We start from the raw sequence: 22392 nt of genomic DNA on the forward strand, positions 1-22392 counted from the left end.
GCTGCACCACCAGGTTAAGGACGTGAGCTACACAAGGCACATGGGTCAGTTGTCCCTGTCGGAGGGCGGAGAGGAGGTTGGTGCCATTGTCGCAAACCACCATTCCTGGCTTAAGCTGGCGTGGCGTCAACCACCTCTCGGCCTGCCCCTGCAGAGCTGACAAAACATCCACCCCAGTGTGGCTCCTGTCCCCCAAACAAACCAGCGCAAGCACGGCATGGCATTGTTTTGCCTGCGTACTTGCGTAGCCCCTGGAATGCCTACGGAGCACCGCTGGTTCTGAGGACAGAGCACTGGAAGAGGCCATGGAGGAAGAAGAAGAGGAGGGGGTGGAGGAGAGAGGTGTGTCACAACCAATAGTAGCATTTTGGAGGCGTGGTGGCGGAACAACCTCCAACACTACTGCACCTTGTCCTGCATCCTTCCCAGCTGCCAGAAGAGTGACCCAATGGGCCGTGAAAGACAGGTAACGTCCCTGTCCATGCCTGCTGGACCATGAGTCAGCGGTAATATGCACCTTACCGCTGACCGCCCTGTCCAGCGAGGCAAGGACATTGCCTTCCACATGCCGGTAGAGAGCTGGAATCGCCTTCCGTGAGAAAAAGTGGCGTTTGGGGACCTGCCACTGAGGAACCGCACATTGTACAAACTCACGGAAGGGGGCTGAGTCTACCAACTGAAAAGGCAGCAGTTGAAGTGCTAGCAATTTAGCCAAGCTAGCATTCAACCGCTGGGCATGTGGATGGCTGGGAGTGAACTTCTTTCGCCGGTCCAGCAGCTGGGGCAGGGACATTTGCCTGCTATAATCGGACGTGGGTGTACTGCTAGCAGAGGGCCCGGAAGCACTTGGCTGTGACACACCTAATTCTACACCTTCATTCCTCTCAGAGCAGGTTTCAGAGAGGACTGAAGGTCTAGTGGGGTTGGAGATGCCAGCTGATGAGGAGCAAGGAGAGGTCCGCTTTGTTCTTTGGTGTGGGTCTTTGAGGTACGCTTGCCAACGAGCTGCATGGCAGGTCCACATATGTCTGCTCAAGCATGTGGTGCCCAAGCGGCTGATGTTTTGGCCACGCGAGATACGCTTGAGACATATGTTGCAAATAGCAGCGGTGCGATCTGATGCACTCGTCTCAAAAAAGGCCCACACCAAAGAACTTTTAGAATAACGCGCAGAGGCAGCGCCCTGCAAAGGCAGAGCTCTGCGGTGTGATTCAGTCGGTGTGCTGGCCCTAAGCTGGCCCCCGGAGGGCATCCTGCCTCGTTGGACATGTGCCTCCTCCTCTCTCCTACCAGGCACCCACGTGGAGTCAGTGCCCTCATCATCCCCTCCCTCTTTATCGCTGGAGCAAACCTGGCAGTATGCTACAGCTTGTGGAACATGACTGCCAGATTGCTGTCCTTCTTGAGCATCCCCTCTCTCTGTATTCACGCTACTGCCTTCCTCTAGCTGAGTATCATCATCAGAGCCTACAAAACACTGGGCATCCTCCTGGAGCATGTACCCAACACTGTGCTCAAAGAGTTCAGGAGACTCCTCAGGAGGACGTGGTGGGTCTAGGGAAGGAGTCACTGATAATGACATTGAGAGGAGGGAGGACAATGCGTTGGCAGCTGCTTTGCTAGTACCCTGAGACTGGGTGAGAGAGGATGAGGAGGATGAAGAGGGCTTGGTCATCCACTCTACCAAGTCGTTGGCATGTTGCGGCTCAACATGTCCAGCTGCCGAAAAGAAGGACAAGCGTGTCCCATGGTCACGCGCTGATGATGACGATGCACTGCGTCCACGACCAGCACTGTTGTCTCTAGACACAGAGCCTGCTTTCCCTCTTTTATCGGCTCGCGCCTGTCTGCCTTTCCTTGCTGGCCTTCCAGACATGGTAATGGCCTGAAGGGAGTTGGGAAAAACAGCAATTGGGTAGTGTATATTGTGCTGGAGGCACACACAACTTCCAATAACTCCTGCAGATGGCAGATGGCTCAAACAGAGAAGAGCTATGTAGGTGGATATAGCGGTGTGTACTGAGTTCAGAGCACGCAGACAGCACACAAGCTCCTACCGCTGACTGCAAGCTCTATTTAAAACGAGCAAGATAGTTTGCTATATAGGTGGAAATTTTTATTAAAATAAAACTGCTACTGATTTACATAATCAAGAACTTAAGAAAAAAAACTCATACTTGAGCGAAAAAGAACTAAAGAACAACTTGCACAAATGCTTTTAGACAGACAGGATCTATTCAAACTGCCTATATCAGACGATCCTTAATCCCATGATCATCCGGGAGAGAAAAAAAAAAAAAAAACTCTAATCATTATTCTAACTATATACATTATATTACATACCCCCTATAGGCAGGAACGTAACGAAACTGACGGTGCATACCATGTTTTTAAAATTAAGTTGCCCAAAAGCTAAAAAAAAAAAGGGGTGAAAGGACAGACAGACCCCCACCTAAGGAAAAGAAGGGGGAGATCATCAAGGTGGCCGGAAAGAGAACCCTCTCCACAACCTAGCACACCTTTCCCTACCCATTCTTTCCCCCTCAAGAAACCTCACCTTACCCAATTCCCGAACGATATCACCCTCCACCTCATGCATGGGCAGGAACTTGCCCTAGTGGACACTAAACACCGAGCGTGCCAAGTGTAGTAAAGGCATATGACACTAACTAAAAACAGTGATGATAACACAAAACCCCTCCGGGCTCTGAAGTCACCGTACACCCTCTCAGGATAGGCAAGGGCCCGGAGACGGGGATAGCCGATGGCATCTCCAACCTCCCCCAGAACCCCCAGGTTGAAAGGGCACTCGACCAAAAAGTAGTCCATGGTCTCTAGCACCCCACCACACTCAGGGCGAGGACAGCCTCTGTCCTCTGGGCTCCGGTACTTCAAGTTCGATCTCACATAGAGTCGTCCGTGGAACGCCCTCCATGCGAGATCCCAGACCTTGGCAGGAATTCTCTTGGAATTCAGGAGGGCTAGTCCCTCCCTGAGAACCCTGTCTGGAAAGTCCCTTAAGGCCAGTGGTCTCAAAACGTCCGAGGCCATGACCCTCTGGTACAGCTCTCGCTGGCCCAGGGAGCCTACCTCTAAGGCCGTTATCCTCCACCACCTTAGTACCTTCAGGGCGGTTGGGACATAGGCAGGGAGGTACCCATGGGACCTCCGAAGGTCACCCGGGCGACCGCCCCCCTCCCACCTGCTCAGGAACACCAGGAACCAATTCTTACACGAACGTTCCCACAGAGAGGGCTCGTCCACAAAAATGGATTGCAGATTGAACTTCAGGAACACCACAGTAAAGAAAACCGTGGGGTTGATTATGTCCAACCCGCCCTCCCCTCTCCGTCGATACGTGACCTCCCTTTTTATCAGGTTCAGTCTGTTTCCCCACAAAAGCAGGAAAAACAGATCGCAGACCCGCGCATAGAGTGACTCTGGCAACAGACATGCATAGCTGACATAAAGGAACTCGGGAAGCAAATAGGTTTTAACCAGGCTCACCCTTTCCCTCAACGACAGCTACCAGCCTTTCCAGGCGTTGACTTTCTGGGTGGCACTTACCAACCTGCGCTCCCAATTTAGCTTGGGATAATCACCCTGGCCAAAATAAATGCCTAAGATCTTAACTTCTGGTTGGGGCGGGGGAAAAACGTCCGGGAGGGCGAACTGCTCACCCTCCCTTCCCAACCAGAGAGCTTCACTCTTGTCCCAGTTGACCAACGAACCAGACGCCTCGGAGTAGCCTCCAATCTGTGTTTCCACAAACTGGGCCTCCTCTCGGCTAGCCACCACCACCGAGATGTCGTCCACGTAGGCCACCAACTTCGCCGCCTTATCCGGGCCACTGCCGGGCTCCGTCATGACCCCCCTCAACTGCCCACAGTCTAGCCTTCTTACGAAGGGGTCAACTGCAAAGACATAGAGCAGGGGACTCAGCAGACAGCCCTGCCTAACACCAGAGTCCACCGGAAAGGTAGGACCCACCCAACCATTAACCAGAGGGAAGCTCTCGGCCCCTCTGTACAAAGTCCTGAGCCAATCAATGAATTGATCAGGCAAGCTGTATCTACCCAGGAGAAGCCAGAGGTACTCGTGGTCTACCCGATCAAAAGCTTTCGCCTGATCTAACGCCAGCAGATACCGCCCGTCACCCGTTGCCCTGCACCTCTCCACAGCCTCCCGGACGTTAAGGACTGCACTAAAGGTGCTACGGCCGGGAACTGTGCAGTACTGGGAGGCAGACAGTAGCTCGCCTGCAACAGCAGACATACGCGTAAACAAAATCTTTGCCAGAATCTTTCTATCCGTGGAGAGGAGGGCGATAGGGCGCCAATTCTCTACCACGGACGGATCCTTCCCCTTGGACAGAAGGATCAAAGCCGACCTTCTCATCGAGGGAGGGAGCAGGCCAGACGCCAAACACTCACCGAACACCTCCCTCAGACAAGGAGCCAAAAGGCTCTTAAAGGCTTTATAAAATTCTGCCGTGAGCCCATCAGGCCCTGGCGACTTTTTTAGAGACAACGAGTCAATAGCCTGCTCAATTTCGGCCACTGAAATCTCTTCCACCAAGGAGTCCGGGGGGTCAGACCTCACTTCAAGCGGAGTCCTGTCAAGAAATTCCTTGGCTCTCCTCAGATCCAACGGCTTCTTCCGAAGGATGTCTGAAAAATGGGCTCTGATGATCCCCAAGATGCCCGGCTTGGACCTTACCAGGGAACCCGAGGGATCTCTCAGTCCATGTATGACCTTCCTACTCACCGCGTCCCCACAGCTTTTGTAGGGATCCGGGTTGGTGAACTTCCCGTAATCCCTTTCCAGCACCAGGGAGGCGAGACGGTCATACTGACACTCCTTCATCTGGAGCTTCAGATCCGAGATCTGGTCCTGAGGGCCACCATCAGAAACCAAGCGATCTAGTTGCCTGCGTAACTTCTGGTAGGCCTGATACCGAGACGCTGCCCGACGGCCCGAAACTTCCCGGAAGAAGCCCTCCGATCTCTTCTTCACCACTTCCCACCATTCCTGGCGGGAGCAGCCGCTCTCAAGGAGCGAGGCTTGTTCTAAAAAGAAGTCCTCAAAGGCCGATCTGATTTCAGGGTCCTCAAGTAGCGACCCGTTTAGTCGCCACAGACCCCTTCCTTTCTGAGGGGTGTCCGCCACATTCAGAGTAACCGATATCATACGGTGATCAGAGAATTCAACCGCATGCAGCGCAGGAGCTGCAAAGGACAAATCCTCCTTCAAAAAAAACCTATCTAACCTACTCCTACAACTACCTCTGGAATATGTGAAACCAGTGAGGTTGGGGAAGTGGTGAACGTGCACATCCACCAACCCAGCTTCCCTCACTATTCTTTTCAAAAAGATACTATCATATCCCAGAGGGCCTGAGGTGCCTGCCCGGTCCTTTGACCTGGTGACCATGTTAAAGTCACCACCAAAGACCACCTGCTGGGATGTGAACAGGTATGGTTTCAGCAGGATGAGAAGGTCCTTCCTCCCCCTCTGGGACTGGGGTCCATAAAAATTGATGAGGCGGAGGGATTCCCCCCTCACGACTGCGTCCACAATCAAACACCTACCGATTTCTAATTCAATCACTCGTCGACAAGCGCACCGAACCAGTCTTAAAAAGGACCGCAACACCACTGCAGGGCTCAGCCGCAAGAGACCAGAGGGAGGGCCCATGTCTCCACTCCCTCTTTGCTAAGTGCATCTCTGCCACAGATGCCAGCCAGGTCTCTTGCAAAAACAAAATGTTGACTTCAACCCTGCCGAGAAAATCAAAGGCTGAAAATCTAGCCGCCGCAGAACGCACACTCGCGACATTAATGGTCGCAAGGCGTATTGGAGCGGGTACCGCCATCCTTAGTGATTGAAGTTTACGTTCCTCTCTATATTACATTTCTAAAAAGAATCAATCCTCCTCGGAGTCAGAGGAGGAAAGGATCCCAAATCTGAAAGAAAGAGAGGAGAACGGGGGGGGAAACAGGGGGAGGGGGGGAGAGTGATTTTTGGGCGAGGGCTTTTTCGCCTTGGCCGGCTTCCCAGGTGTTTTTTTTGCCGTTGCCCCATCTGACACAGGGTCAGACAGGGCCGGAGAACTCGCCGGCTCCCTCACTACGCCAGTTCCTGTCCTTGATCCGCGCCTGGGGGGTCTGACCCTTTGAGGGAGGGGGAACCCTCCCTCTGTGACCCTGAGGGGTTGGGATCCCCACTTCGTCTAGGGACCCCCTCACCCTCCGGGCCTGGGGCCCCCTCCTCAGCCCGGCACCCCCTGAACGCCTTGGGGCACCGACTAAAGGGGTGTCCCATTTCCCCACAGAGGTTGCAGACAATAAGCCTGCAACCCTCAGGTGAATGGCCGAAACCATTACACCTTACACAGCGGGGCATTGTGCAGTCCACGCTGAGGTGCGCGGGACTGCTGCATTTGAAACAGCGACGGGGCTGTCCAGGGTAGAAGACCAGGATCCAGTCTCTACCTATAAAGGCGCTGCCAGGTACATGCGCCACGGTATTATTGTGGCGCCTGAGCCGGATCCTGACCAACCACGCACCTGTCCAGACCCCGCGCTCATCCAAACTTTTCCTCAGCCCTGTCTGGAGCTGCCCGTACCGCGCCAGCCAGGTCGCGATGTCCTCAGGTGGGAGGGACTCGTTCCTGACCAGTACAGTCACATTCTTTACCTCCTCCTGCCTCGAAAGAGGTATCACCCGGAAACTTTTCCACGGATCTGACTTCCTGACGAGCTAGTACAGTGTCAGGAAAAGCTCCATGGAGACCAAGGAGACGAAACTTACATCAAACTCCTTCGAGTTTGTGGGATGTATGACTGCAAATAAGTCCGGAACTTTAAAGCGCAGCCCCAGCAGATAGTCGATGACCTGACCCCTGCTGGGACATGCAGACGTCCCTTCCCACCTGAGCTGCACCACATTCCGTCTGCGCCTCTCAGGGCCCCCCGTACCCCTCGACCAGGCCTGCGCACCCTGGGGCTGATTCCCAGGGGGAGCCCGGAAATTCTGGGCGCCAAACTGGCCGTACAGGGGACCCAGGGGGACAGAGGAACCTGCCACCTGTGCAAACGAGCGCCCAGCCTTCAGGGCACCTAAGAGGTTTGCCTCCTCCTGTGTGCCCAAGATGAAAACCGGGTCTGTGGGGGAAGGGCCAGACCCCTGACGGACCGGACTCCCTGGCTCAGTACCTCTACCCACCGCATCCCCACCAACCGGCATCTCACTCCTTACCGCGAGGGAAGGAGCAGTACCCCCTACAGCTATATGATCCTGGGGGGAGCCACCTCCATTTCTTCAGGACCCCGCTCCTGTGACCCCTCCAAACCCCGTATGAAATCCAGGGCCGAGCACTCGTTCCTCAAATCCCCCATCGGGGACTCACCCCAGCATACTTGTCCTGCTGGAAGAAATCCCCCAGAGGACGCTAAAGCTGTTACCTCCAGGGAGGTCTCCGATACCACCGCCTCCCCTCCCCCAACGAGCGACACCAACGGCCCCTCAGGTGTCCCCATTTCCGTTTTGGGCTCTTCCGGGACTTCCGGGGTCACCGCTGACGTCACTTCCGGTTCCCGGAAGTCGATGAGGTCACTTCCGGCCGCGTCTCCCGGTACCGGAAGTGACACACCCGCCCCCATCCCACCACTCCTCCCAGTGTCAGCAGAAGATGCTTGTCCACATTGTCTATCCGAGACCGCACATGTGTCTGTTCCCATCAGCACCTCCCCCTCTCTCCATGCGGCCGTGGCGGGGGCCACCATTATGGCCGGTTTTCCTCGCACCGCTATGGGTCTGGCGGGAGTCATCAAGGTCACCGGGGGGGCCCCGGAGGGGGGTCGGACTGCACTATCCGCTGGGGACCTCTGACCATTGGCCTTCACTGGCCCCTCCGACGGCTCTCTGGTGAGGACCACCATCAGTTTTTTGTTCCGCTGACTGTGACTTGCAATTCCACCGGAGCTTTTACGTGCTTCATTGGGTACCCTACCCGGATCCTCCTGGACTGCGGCCATAGGCATAGCAGGTGTTAACACAGGAATCCAGGGACCCTCCGCACTGACAGCTCCGGGGGTCATACTTTCCTGACAGGCCATGGATTGGTTGTCACCGGAAAACGCTGCTTCCACTGGGGTCTGTGGCACTGTTGCATCAGGTGAGAGTTTCAGGGGGGACTTCAGGGGGGTACTTCCTCGTCTCACCGCCTGGGTTCCTTCCTGGCTGGCCTTTAGAAGTTCTTTCTTCACCTCTGTCAAAAACCTTCTCTCACCCTTTCCACGTTCGCAGAGACCGCCCAACAGCAGCCAGAGGTCCCTGCATTCATGCTTCAGGCCATCTATGGTCTCCCTATATTCACCACGCATGCTGCTGGCTGAGCGGTCCCTGCGATTTCGTAAGTCGGGCAGTCGCTCCGAGCGCTGTACACAAGCTGCCGCGGCCTTCTGTATTAGGGTTTTTACCCTTTCTCTCCTCTTCTGGAGCTTGCTTGGGCCCTCTCCCGGCTGGGCCCAGGTCCAGTCCATTAGCTCAGACTGTGTGACCAGGAACAACTTCTCCTCCCTGGAGAGGTCTCTCACCCCAGGGGGGGTTGTCTGAGACCCAGGCCGGGAAAGAGGCCCCGAGCCTGGGCTGGCCGACGCCATAAGGCCGGATGTCCAAGACAGCCGTGGTTCTCCACAGAGCTCCTCCACGCACGTCTGCTCTCCTGGAAAGCCTCTCCTGGTGTATGCTGCGTTCAGGGCACGCAGACAGCACGCACAAGCTCCTACCGCTGACTGCAAGCTCTATTTAAAACGAGCAAGATAGTTTGCTATATAGGTGGATATAGCGGTGTGTACTGGGTTCAGAGCACGCAGACAGCACGCACAAGCTCCTACCGCTGACTGCAAGCTCTATTTAAAACAAGCAAGATAGTTTGCTATATAGGTGGATATAGCGGTGTGTACTGGGTTCAGAGCACGCAGACAGCACGCACAAGCTCCTACTGCTGACTGCAAGCTCTATTTAAAACGAGCAAGATAGTTTGCTATATAGGTGGATATAGCGGTGTGTACTGGGTTCAGAGCATGCAGACAGCACGCACAAGCTCCTAACACTGACTGCAAGCTCTATTATAAAAGATAGATATATAACGGAATTCGACGAACGGGCGAACAGCCGATGTTCGAGTCGAACATATGTTCGACTCGAACACGAAGCTTATCCCTAATCATGATCAATAAATAGGCGTAAATCGAGGAAAGGTATGCTCCTTGTATCCAATTGAATTGTAAACTTTAGGTTGAATTTGTTCAAAGACAAGATACCTCCACCAGAGTAAAATGTGGTGGAGGTATTTCGATGCACTGTCATCGGAAAATAAGTCTTTTTCCCACCCCACCCCCCCAGGTACAGGTTGGCGTACGATGGGGCACACGAAGTCCCCATCACTACCCCCTGTACCTGGAGGTAAGTGGAGCCATTGAACATGAAAATGTTGGTAAAAAGCCCAACTGGTGGGAACTGGGTGTGGTTGTCTGCATCACCTGTGATGTGGTGGAGCAGAGGAGCATATGGTTATTAATTATTTTAAGGACCAGGTAGGCACAATAACTAATATGTATAAAAACAACTGATCATGTTAATACCCAATGTGACCACAATGCAGTTTAATCATTTTCTTGATGATGTATCAACCAATATATTTTATTATACTAATGATATGTTTATTCTATGTAATATAGATGAAATCTGTGGTATAGGCAAAACCTTGACGAAGCAATCATGCGAAACATGTTGGTTCTGCTTATCAGCGCATCAGATTACAATTATCAAGTATTGTTTCATGGTCCATCAAATACGCTATGAATATGTATTTTTATGTTTTTGATAGAATTAATAAATGTATATCTTTTTTTTAAATTGGTGTCTTATGTGCCTACCCTATCAATAGACCTGGTCTTAATTAAAATCCCATTACTCTTTAAAGAGACTTGTCTCTTTTCTCCCCCTCTGACCAGACCTCGCCATCCAAATCAGTCTCATCTAGATCTGACACCTCACTGAAGCCAGGGCACCAGGGTCTAGCCTATATAGATGGCATTTTGGGGAAGATCAACTCCACCCATTAGTCGGCAGTCATTTTAGGAGTGTCTGGCCAATTAGCCCTTTTAAAGGGTAACTATATTTTCCACATTTATTATTGACTTTCTGAGTCCAAGTATTTTTTGCTAGTTGATTTGCTACCGCATTAGATCTCCTAAACACCCCAAAATGTGGTAATTTTAATTCTCCTTAACTGGCATAACTTTAGGCAAAATTCAACTGGTAATTCGACTGCAACGGGCTCATGGGTCAAGTTAGTCAAATGCAGATTATTAACTAATAATGACAGAATGGCTGAGCATAAGTCTAATAGCCTGCTACAGGTGGAAAAGATAACACCACGACACTGGGGAATGCTTCAAGCCTTACTGCCCTCTAGGAGATGTCCTGAAGCCACTAAGAAACAAAACAAAAGAGGGCCCCCAGCTTAGTGCATTGCATTATCCAATAGCATTTATTTAAGATCAACAAAATAATCTATAGCCCAGTAGTCCTAGACTTGACACACTCCAGAGTGCAGGGTGACCTCACTGGGATCCTTAATGGCTAACGTTTTGACGGAAACCCCTTCTTCATCAGAGCCTCTGATGAAGAAAGAGTTTCCTTTAAAATGCGTTAGCCATTAAGGATCTCGGTGAAGTCCCCCTACACTCTCGTGTTTGCCAAGTCTAGGACTACTGGGCTATAGATGAGTAGCTCAATGAGCGCAGAGTATCTGCCAAATTTTATCCAATTGGTTAGGATATCTAAAGAAGGGGGAGAATCATTATTGTATTCAGTCTCATAGGTATACCCTTTACAGTAACAAATCACTTTCAAACCTCATTGCAAGATATAGTGTCTGTCTCAACCTATTAATCAAATTGTAATCAGTGTTTGTGAGTGACTTATTGTAAATAAATATTAATTTATTTTCCAGCCTCAGTCTATACATACACCAATCTTTGTGTTTTATCTTTCAAGAATTCTGCTTGGCAAAATAACTCAAAATAATTAATTAAGTCAGTTTAATTATTTTTATAAATTATTCTTGTATTGGAGGCACTGTGATTTGATCTACAGTGGTGTGAAAAAGTGTTTGCCCCCTTCCTCATTTCCTGTTCCTTTGCATGTTTGTCACACTTAAGTGTTTCGGAACATCAAACCAATTTAAACAATAGTCAAGGACAACACAAGTAAACACAAAATGCAATTTGTAAATGAAGGTGTTTATTATTAAAGGTGAAAAAAAATCCAAACCATCATGGCCCTGTGTGAAAAAGTGATTGCCCCCTAAACCTAATAACTGGTTGGGCCACCCTTAGCAGCAACAACTGCAACCAAGCGTTTGCGATAACGTGCAATGAGGCTTTTACAGCGTCCTGGAGGAATTTTGGCCCACTCATCTTTGCAGAATTGTCCTAATTCAGTTACATTAGAGGGTTTTCGAGCATGAACGGCCTTTTTAAGGTCATACCACAACATCTCAATAGGATTCAGGTCAGGACTTTGGCTAGGCCACTCCAAAGTCTTCATTTTGTTTTTCTTCAGCCATTCGGTGGTGGACTTGCTGGTGTGTTTAGGATCATTGTCCTGCTGCAGAACCCAAGTTCGTTTCAGCTTGAGTACACGAACAGATGGTCGGACATTCTCCTTCAGGATCTCTTGGTAGACAGCAGAATTCATAGTTCCTTTTATCACGGCAAGTCTTCCAGGTCCTGAAGCAGCAAAACAGCCCCAGACCATCACACTACCACCACCATATTTTACTGTTGATATAATGTTCTTTTTATGAAATGCAGCGTTCCTTCTACGCCAGATATACTTGGACACACACCTTCCAAAGAGTTCCACTTTTGTCTCATCGGTCCACAGAATGTTGTCCCAAAAGTCTTGGGGATCATCAAGATGTGTTGTGGAGAAATTGAGACGAGCTTTGATGTTCTTTTTGCTCAGCAGTGGTTTTCTCCTTGGAACTCTGCCATGCAGGCCATTTTTGCCCAGTCTTTTCCTGATGGTGGAGGCATGAACGCTGACCTTAACTGAGGCAAGTGAGGCCTGCAGTTCCTTGGACGTTGTTGTGGGGTCTTTTGTGACCTCTTGGATGAGTCGTCGCTGCGCTCTTGGGGTAATTTTGGGCGGCCGGCCACTCCTGGGAAGGTTCACCACTGTTCCATGTCTTCGCCTTTTGTGGATAATGGCTCTCACTGTGGTTCACTGGATTCCCAAAGCTTTGGAAATGGCTTTATAACCCTTTCCAGACTGATAGATCTCAGTTACTTTCTTTCTCAATTGTTCCTGAATTTCTTTGGGTCTCGGCATGATGTGTAGCTTTTAAGGATCTTCTGGTGGACCTTACTGTGTCAAGCAGCTCCTATTTAAGTGATGCCTTGATTGTGAACAGGTGTGGCAATAATCAGGCCTGGGTGTGGCTAGAGAAATTGAACTCAGGTGTGGACAACCACAGTTATAGTATGTTTTAACAAGGGGGGCAATCACTTTTTCACACAGGGCCATGATGGTTTGGATTTTTTTTCACCTTTAATAATAAACACCTTAATTTACAAATTGCATTTTGTGTTTACTTGTGTTGTCCTTGACTATTGTTTAAATTGGTTTGATGTTCCGAAACACTTAAGTGTGACAAACATGCAAAGGAACAGAAAATGAGGAAGAGGGCAAACACTTTTTCACACCACTGTATATAGCAGAGTAAAATAATCATTCAGGCATTCCCTGGCAACCCAAACACTTCTCCACCGCCCACTATTTCCTTTGCAAACTTCACCCCTGAACACACCACTGTACCAACCTGCATTCCTGAACTGATTATCACTGCAGCAACATGCAATTCTCCACTGTACTGGTGCACAATGCATACATCTCCCATGAATGGCACTTCACTTATGAACATTCGTTCTTCATTAACCTCCTCCCACCCAGCCACTTTATATAAATGGGTGGGTGGGCCTTTCCTCGTTCCGAGTGGACATTCAGGAACATCCTCAAAACGAGTGCCTACACTGCGGTGCGATTTTGCAATGGCTGTGATCACAGGTCACAGTCAAGACAGGATTGGGATATGGGCTCTCCCCATCATGTGATGGCCATGTCCAATCACAGCCTTCACAATGTAAAAATAGACACGTGTCTCTGTGACAGTTCTTCCCACTGAGCTCAGTGCGAGGAAGGGGTGGGGGTGGGCGAATCAGCAAGCTCCTTGACAGCTCTGTGTAAGGATTATTTTACAGAGAGAGCTGTCACAGATCCCCCACAAACAGTATGCCAAGCACCACTGTCCCTATACACATCTGTCACAGTGCCCCCATAAAACATCTGTACCAGTGAACAAAACATCTTTCAGTGTCCCCATCACATCTGTACCAGTGCATAAAACATCTGTCAGTCCCCCATCACATCCTTACCAGTGAACAAAACATCTGTCAGTCCCCCATCACATTTGTACCAGTGCACAAAACATCTGCCGGGTCCCCATCACATCTGTACCAGTGCCTAAAACATCTGTCAGTCCCCCATCACATCTGTACCAGTGCCCAAAACATGTGCAATAGTGCACCATTATATAGTTAAATAGTAGGTGAGGTTGAAAAAAGACACAAGGCCATCAAGTCCAACCTATGTGTGATTATTTGTCAGTATTACATTGTGTTTATCCCTGTACGTTGTGGCCGTTCAGGTGGTTATCTAACAGTTTTTTTTAAACTGTCGATGCCCCTCGCTGAGACCACCGCCTGTGGTAGAGAATTCCACATCCTTGCCGCTCTTACAGTAAAGAACCCTCTAGGTAGTTTAACCAATTAAGCCCCGGACCATTTGGCTGGCCATAGACCAGAGCATTTTTTGCGATTCGGCACAGCGTCGCTTTAACTGAAAATTGCTTGGTCGTGCGACGTGGCTCCCAAACAAAATTTACGTCTTTTTTTCCCACAAATAGAGCTTTATTTTGGTGGTATTTGATCACCTTTGCGTCTTTTATTTTTTGCACTATGCAACAAAAAAAAAAGACAATTTTGAAAAAAACACATTATTTTTAAATTTTTGCTATAATAAAATATCCCCCAAAAATATATTTAAAAATTTTTTTTTTCCTCGGTTTAGGCCAATACGTAATCTTCTACATATTTTTGGAAAAAAAAATATATATAGTGCCTTGCGAAAGTATTCGGCGCCCTTGAACTTTTCAACCTTTTGCCACATTTCAGGCTTCAAACATAAAGATATAACATTTTAATTTTTTGTGAAGAATCACCAACAAGTGGGACACAATTGTGAAGTGGAACGAAATCTATTGGATAATTTAAACTTTTTTAGCAAATAAAAAACTGAAAAGTGGTGCATGCAAAATTATTCGGCCCCTTTACTTTCAGTGCAGCAAACTCACTCCAGAAGTTCAGCGAGGATCTCTAAATGATCCAATGTTGTCCTAAATGACTGATGGTGATAAATGGAATCCACCTGTGTGTAATCAAGTCTCTGTATAAATGTCTCTGTGATAGTCTCAGGGTTCTGTTGAAAGCGCAGAGAGCATCATGAAGACCATGGAACACACCAGGCAGGTCCGTAATACTGTTGTGGAGAAGTTTAAAGCTGGATTTGGATACAAAAAGATTTCCCAAGCTTTAAACATCCCAAGGAGCACTGTGCAAGCGATCATTTTGAAATGGAAGGAGTATCAGACCACTGCAAGTCTACCAAGACCTGGCCGTCCCTCTAAACTTTCAGCTCAGACAAGGAGAAGACTGATCAGAGATGCAGCCAAGAAGCCCATGATCACTCTGGATGAACTGCAGAGAACTACAGCTGAGGTGGGAGAGTCTGTCCATAGGACAACAATCAGTCATACACTGCACAAATCTGGCCTTTATGGAAGAGTGGCAAGAAGAAAGCCATTTCTCAAAGATATCCATAAAAAGTCTCGTCTTAAGTTTTCCACAAGCCACCTGGGAGACACACCAAACATGTGGAAGAAGGTGCTCTGGTCAAATGAAACCAAAATCCAACTTTTTGCCCACAATGCAAAACGATATGTTTGGCGTAAAAGCAACACAGCTCATCACCCTCAACACACCATCCCCACTGTCAAACATGGTGGTGACAGCATCATGGTTTGGGCCTGCTTTTCTTCAGCAGGGACAGGGAAGATGGTTAAAATTGAGGGGAAGATGGATGCAGCCAAATACAGGACCATTCTGGATGAAAACCTGTTGGAGTCTGCAAAAGATCTGAAACTGGGACGGAGATTTATCTTCCAACAAGACAATGATCCCAAACATACAGCAAAATCTACAAAGGAATGGTTCACAAATAAACGTATCCAGGTGTTAGAATGGCCAGGTCAAAGTCCAGACCTGAATCCAATCGAGAATCTGTGGAAAGAGCTGAAAACTGCTGTTCACAAACGCTCTCCATCCAACCTCACTGAGCTCGAGCTGTTTTGCAAGGAAGAATGGGCAGGAAGTTCAGTCTCTCGATGTGCAAAACTGATAGAGACATACCCCAAGTGACTTGCAGCTGTAATCGCAGCAAAAGGTGGCTCTATAAAGTATTAATGCAAGGGGGCCGAATAATTTTGCACGCCCCACTTTTCATTTTTTTTATTAGTTAAAAAAGTTTCAAAAATCCAATAGATTTCGTTCCACTTCACAATTGTGTCCCACTTGTTGGTGATTCTTCACAAAAAATAAAAATGTTATATCTTTATGTTTGAAGCCTGAAATGTGGCAAAAGGTTGAAAAGTTCAAGGGGGCCGAATACTTTCGCAAGGCACTGTATATATATATATATATATATATATATATATATATATATATATATATATATCGCAATAAGCGTTTATTTATTGGTTTGCGCAAAAGTTATAGCGTCTACAAAATAGGGGATAGTTATATGGCATTTTTATTAATAATTTTATAATAACATTTTTTAAACTAATAATAATAATAATCACTTTTGGCATGATTTTGGGACCATTCACATTTATGCAGCGATCAGTGCAATTAAAAATGCATTGTATGTACTGTACTGTAAATGTGATTGACAGTGAAGGGGTTAACCACTAGGTGGCGCTGTAGGGGTTAAGTGTGTCATAGGGAGTGATTTTAACTGTAAGGGGGAGGGGTTGTGTGTGACACAACACTGATCACCGCACCCGAATTCAGGGAGCGTTGATCAGTGATAGTGTCACTAGGCAGAACGGGGGAAATGCTTGTTTACATTAACATTTCCCCGCTCTTCCTCTCCGTGAGACGATCGCGGGCATCCCCTTGGACATGGAGTCCACGGCACCCGCGATTTCGCTCGCAAAGCTTCCAGAGGGCGCACACGCCTCTTGAAAGGCAACGTACAGGTACATGATTCTGCCTGTATGTGCCCTTCTGCCGCAGTATATCTGCGTGAGGTTAAGGTTAGACCTCTCTTCTTTTAATTTTAATGAGTGTCCACGTGTCTTATTAAACTCCCTATTATGGGGTCATCAGTATGGTATTTGTAAATTGAAATAATTTCCCCTCTCAAGCTTCTCTTATCCAGAGAGAATAAGTTCAGTGCTAGCAACCTATCTTCATAACTAATAATTGTTTGATACCTCAATATGCCGTCCCCAAGTTGCTATGATTATTTTTATGAATATCTGGTCAATAATATGTGATTGTTATGCTTATTTATTATGCATGTACTCATACTGCTATGTCATGTTTTTTTTAATGAATAAAACATGTCTTCTTACATTGATAAATTTTTCAGCCATGCTAGATCTACCTCATTTAACCACTTCAGGCCCGGAAGGATTTACCCCATTCATGACCAGAGCACTTTTTGCGATACAGCTCTGCATCGCTTTAACTGACAATTTTGTGGTCGTGCGACATTGCACGGAAACAAAATTGACAACCCTTTTTTCCCAAAAAATAGCTTTCTTTTGCAGTTTTTATTTTTTGCGCTATAAACAAAAAAAAGCAACAGTTTTTCAAAAATCAATATTTTTTACTTTTTGCTATAATAAATAGCCATAAAAAAAATCTATATCTCTCTCTCTCTATCTCTATCTATCTATCTATCTATCTATCTATCTATCTCTCTATCTATCTATCTATCTCTCTATCTATCTATCTATCTATCATTTTTTGTTATTAGTAATGGCAGCGATCTGTGATTTTTATTGTGACTGCGACATTATGGTGGACACATCAGAGACTTTTGACACCATTTTGGGACCATTGTCATTTATACAGCGATCAGTGCTATAAAAATGTACTGATTACTGTGTAAATGACACTGGCAGGGAAGGAGTTAACCACTAGATCAAGGGGTTAAGTGTGTCCTAGGGTGGTGTTCTAACTGTGGGGGGGTGGGGGGGGGGTGGGCTACCACTGACATGACAGCAATCACTGCTTCTGATCACAGGGAGCAGTAGATCCCTGTCATGTCACTAGGCAAAGTGGGGAAATGCCAAGCTGATGATAGAAGCTGATTAGCTACCATGCACAGCTGCACCCAATTATTATATATAAAACAAACCGCTACTACCTGGAAGGACCTGCAAGAGTCACAAATTTTATGACCTACCTGTAAACTTTCCACCACTGAATGTCATTGGAAATCCAGACGCACCTCCAGCAAAGTCACTCATCATTACATCAACATCTGTGGGGAGCTTTGCACCATTAGGTCGAGTGCAGTCCACTGTATTAAGGATTTTATGACCTATTGATACAAAATTCATATACTGGTGTGTGAGTTAAGAATAATTACAATTTACAAAAACATACTTATTAGGAACAGAAATGGAAAAAAAATACTTTACCTTTGTATTCTACAATAATACAAGTGTCCATTTCAGGATGAACTCCATCCATCAGTATCATAAATCTGAGATCTGCATCCACCTTAAAGAAAAAAAAAAAACAATCGGAAGCCCATAGGATTTATAAAACGGTAAGTTATGTAATGCACATCTCTAGTACATTTTGTAACACAGACCGCTAAATGTATTTCTGTCATTGGAATGCACTATCACTGTCACTAGCTGGTAAAAGGTAGAGCAGAGTGGCAAGGGAAATCTTCATTATTTTCATGAGCTACAGCTGTCCTAACTATACAATAGTTTCCTGTGAGTTAGATAGTGTGTCCCCTGCTGCACGTTGTGGTTTCCATTGTCCACTCCTACATCACTACCTTCTAGAAATTCTGTACATAGTTCTATAGAACAAACAGTGCAAGTCCTCATGGACTTTGCTGCTTAAATTGGACCTTCAGTCATGTCTTAAAATGTTCATTAAATCTTTTGCCCTTATTGTTTTAACTTTGGATAGTAAAAGGGCTAGAGTTGTGTGTATGTGTAAATCCAGGAAGTGAATAGGCAGTAGCTTCAGCTGCCCCTAGTTAAAATGGTTGCAGCCATTCTCAGTGGAGGGAGATTTCTGCAGTATATTTGGCAAGTACAGAATCACAGTGTTGTAATTATGATGCAGAAATAATACATTTAATAATCTTCTGGCAGAGATGTTAAAGGCCTCAAGACAGAATATATATGTAATGCATATATATATCTGCCGACTGACATAATATGTATTGCATATTATGTCAGTTGGCAGAATAATATAAATAAAATATAATCCTCAGCACCAATATACAACCAGATACACATTATGAAAATAGAACACATTATTTAACAGATAGTTCAGAACTCAGTTTTCTGCTCTCAAACATGCCTAGTGGTTGAAGGTGATATTACTTGAAAGTCACCAAAGTAAATCACTACCTGGTGGGATAAAGTGTTTGCATCATTCGGTGGAGCAGGTATATACAATGCTCTTGCCAAGGTGGATGAATTTGGGATGTTAGTGGATTCTTGGATGAATAAAACTGCTGTAGACATAGGATTGATAAATGAGGAACTGAGAAAGATTTTGTTTAAACAAGAAATTATTAAACAGAGACAGGAAAGAATGATGATGATCCTCACTGGACTTTGTGACGTTACAGGAGACAGAAGTCTGTGCTGCACATATATGAATAATCTAACAAAACCATCAGAGGACCTGTAGATAACCGATTACTATGAAATTATAAAGGGACACAATGATGAAAGGGCAAAATTGCAGGACCGAATGAGACGTCTGGGAGACTCCTGGAATCCATTCTCTGGAGTGGGAGGTTGGTTTGGTTCATTCTGGGATAGTATCATGAATTTCTTTAAGAAAGTAGGAATGATCCTCATCATCATACTTATCCTGGGAATTGCAATCTATGCCACCATTAAGATTTTATTCTGTCTGATGGGCAAAGCTACCAAAATCAAACCTTCCACTTCAGACCCAGACGCAGTCATGGCCATGTTCTACTCAGAACATAGGTGGTACTGAGAATGATCAGTAAAGGACTTCGTCCTTCATGATCAGAGGAGGGATTGTAAGGGTAGGGAGAGTCACCCTTTAAGCTTATGCTAGAAATATGTAAGGTTAAGGAGCTTCATGAGTTAAAAATGCATATTGCTTGCAAGTATATACTATGTTTGCTTTTCTGCAAACATCTGCAAATTTTTAGAACAGGATGTTTTCTGTGGTTAGAGCTAGGAGCTAAAAGGAAGAGGAAGTAGGAAATATTCATAAGGTGAAACAAAATATGTGGTTTAATTATAGATGATTTCTTAAGGTCATTTATATAAATATATGTCTGTATGTCTGGAGACCTTTTATCAGAATTCCCCTAAAAAAGTCCGCTTAATGTATGACGCACTAGATGTCAATGCTGTGTGATTGGTGATATCTAAAAAGGTCTTGTTTAATCCTGATTGGTTGACAATACAATGTTTGAACCACATAAGAATAGTAACAGGAAATAAAGAATTGTGTGTATTCAGAATCAAACCAATCTAAGCGTTTGGTCCTTTCGAATAACCACTCCAATAGATTGAAGAGAGTTTTCCAGTGAAAGTCCAGCTCGAGCTAAGGAGGGGCTAAAGAGGGGCGCACCTAACAAATGGTACCAGGAGTGGGGTGCAGCCATTGAACCAGGTAAGCTTTCTTTAAAATTACTTTTTATAAGTCTTTTTGAGAAGCTTACCTGTTTTGATGCTGTACCTAGAACACTTGATGTACTTGATTGTGGTTTTCAAGACAATGATATAATTTGTCTCTGTCTTTGAAAGAAGGTAGCTCACTCAGTTAAGGAGTTATACGTGTTGAGACCCTCGCTAGGTGGGTCGGGGTCAAGAATAAGATAAAGTATCCTCGCTAGGATGGCCGGGAAGAATATAGATTTAAGTTTTCAATTATAAAGGACTGTTCACTGGAAACCTCCAGAATTAATGTCTGGACCTTGTCCTGCGTATTTGACCGCAGGGCGTTGTCCCGAGTGTTTAACAGGCCTGTTATTAGTGTACAAAGGTTCTCAAACATATTTGGTGTCTAGTGTTGTTGGAGGTTATTTTCATAGAATAGGAAAAGGTCCATTGTTCCGTGAAGGCGCACCACGGATACAAACATTAAGGTTTAATATACATAATAATTTTGTGTTTCAAGAAGGTTTAACTGTTAAAGGTGTTAGGAGCACCATTGAATTCAGGACAGGTGAACAATTTATAGTCTGTCCTAAATCATTAAGAGTGTGTTCTGCAACTGATGTATATAGATATAAGTCATATTATAAGTTAGAGTATAAGAATTTAACATGGTGAATCAGCTGGGTAAGGGAGGTCCAGGAGGTAAGCTGGAACAGCCCACCCCATTTGATTTCATGTCGGGAAATTATGGAAAACATTGTACTGAACCCTTTTGGCAAACATACTATCCAGAGCTCATATTCTTCAAGTTTCAGGTTTAACTACTGATGGCCCTTGTTGCCAAGAGGATTGGGAGGAGGTTACTAAAATTTGTGGGCAACACAAACAGTACAATTATCCACCATTTCCCCATGATAATGATTACATGATTGAATGTTACAAAATATGGTCAAAAGCTCTGAAAGAATGTAAAAAGAGATTCCCTCAGACTATATACAAAGGTTAAAGACTTCCCTCAGTCCCGTCTGCTCCTATTGCAACCTCTTATGGGCAAGCAAGAAAAATTGCAACTAATCATGAGCCATTCGCACCCCCACCACCTTATGCCATGATTAGAACGGATACAGAATCTCCTAAAACTAAAACAAAACTTTACCCCTCCGATGAATTAACTATAGGAGCTTTAGTAGCCAGAGCAGAACAAAAGGGAGAGAATTGGTTGAGACGGGAGGAGGATACCAGAAGGCCATTAGAATTCAATAGAACAATACATAAGCAACAAAGGGAACTTGAGGAGGAGGAAGAAAGGCAGAGGTTATTAAAAGAGAAGAATTTAAAAAGACAGCATAAAAGGGAGGAAACAGAAGAGGGAAAAAAAAAAGAGGTTGTAAGTCAAATAACAGAAGAGGGACAAATGAAGACTCGTTTTCAGATGAAAACAGCTCAGGGGATTCAGGGACATAGTTCTAGAAGTCGTTCTCGCTCTCCTATCCGGTCAGAGAGCGAGGAAGAAGGAATAGAGGACTCACAAGATGATGACCTCTCTTTGAAAATGAGTCACCTTAAAATGCCTCTCCAAAAATCTGTAAATGAAATTTACTGTCAGAAGATGTGACAGCCCTTAAATTTCCCCTTATTACTATGGGTACTACCCAAGTACAAATTCCCTTGCCCCTGGGCACGGTCAAGGAAATTAAGGAAACATGTCCTAAACTTAAAAAAGATCCCAAATCAGCTGTAAACTTTCTTAAAAGATACTGTCAAGGGGCAAGGATGTCTGGAAGTTATTATAACTTCTGTAGATCCTGAAACCACTGCAGAACTGAAAGTCACAGACTGGGTACGGGAATGTAAGTTATATGAAGATGAGGAGGATTGGACTGGCTTCTGGAACAAACTCCTAGCCGCCTGGAGGAAAGCATATAAACCAGAAATGCCCATAAATTATTTGCTTGCATGTAAACAACAAACAGGGGAAGATTTTTATTCCTTTGTGTCATGGTTGTTTAAAATGTACACATCCTGTGAAATAGATAGCCCACAATTGTTTGTCAGTACAGCCATGAATAATGAAGACCCTAAAGTCACACAAATTATAAAATTTGTTAATTCTGATTGCACTACACAGAGTCCTAAAGAATTTATGGAGGACGTTAAAAAACGGGCATCCTCTGGGGTTTTCCATACAAAAGGGGGATTATTCACGCAAACCACACCTGAAGTCTCCCCTGGTATTTCTGCCATGTTTCCTGCTCTCAATGACCGACCATGAGGGTCATATCCTC

The 22392-nt window shown here is 46.1% G+C and overlaps 1 protein-coding gene across 3 annotated transcripts in view; it reads right to left on the reverse strand.

Moving 5' to 3' along the window:
• LOC143996967 (cytidine monophosphate-N-acetylneuraminic acid hydroxylase-like) overlaps positions 1–22392 on the reverse strand; it is a 399676-nt gene that overhangs the window by 76833 nt on the left and 300451 nt on the right. For all 3 annotated transcript variants that reach the window (XM_077492297.1, XM_077492296.1, XM_077492298.1), the window contains exons 7-8: positions 17909–17990; positions 17671–17808 (exon numbers count right to left, since the gene is read on the reverse strand). In XM_077492297.1, the coding sequence (XP_077348423.1) occupies positions 17671–17808; positions 17909–17990 (220 nt within the window). The remainder of the gene's footprint in view (positions 1–17670; positions 17809–17908; positions 17991–22392) is intronic.

Source organism: Lithobates pipiens, unplaced genomic scaffold (assembly GCF_037356315.1).
Source record: "Lithobates pipiens isolate NorthernLeopardFrog02 unplaced genomic scaffold, aLitPip1_a1.2 Scaffold_19, whole genome shotgun sequence".
In the NCBI taxonomy this organism is placed as follows: domain Eukaryota; kingdom Metazoa; phylum Chordata; class Amphibia; order Anura; family Ranidae; genus Lithobates; species Lithobates pipiens.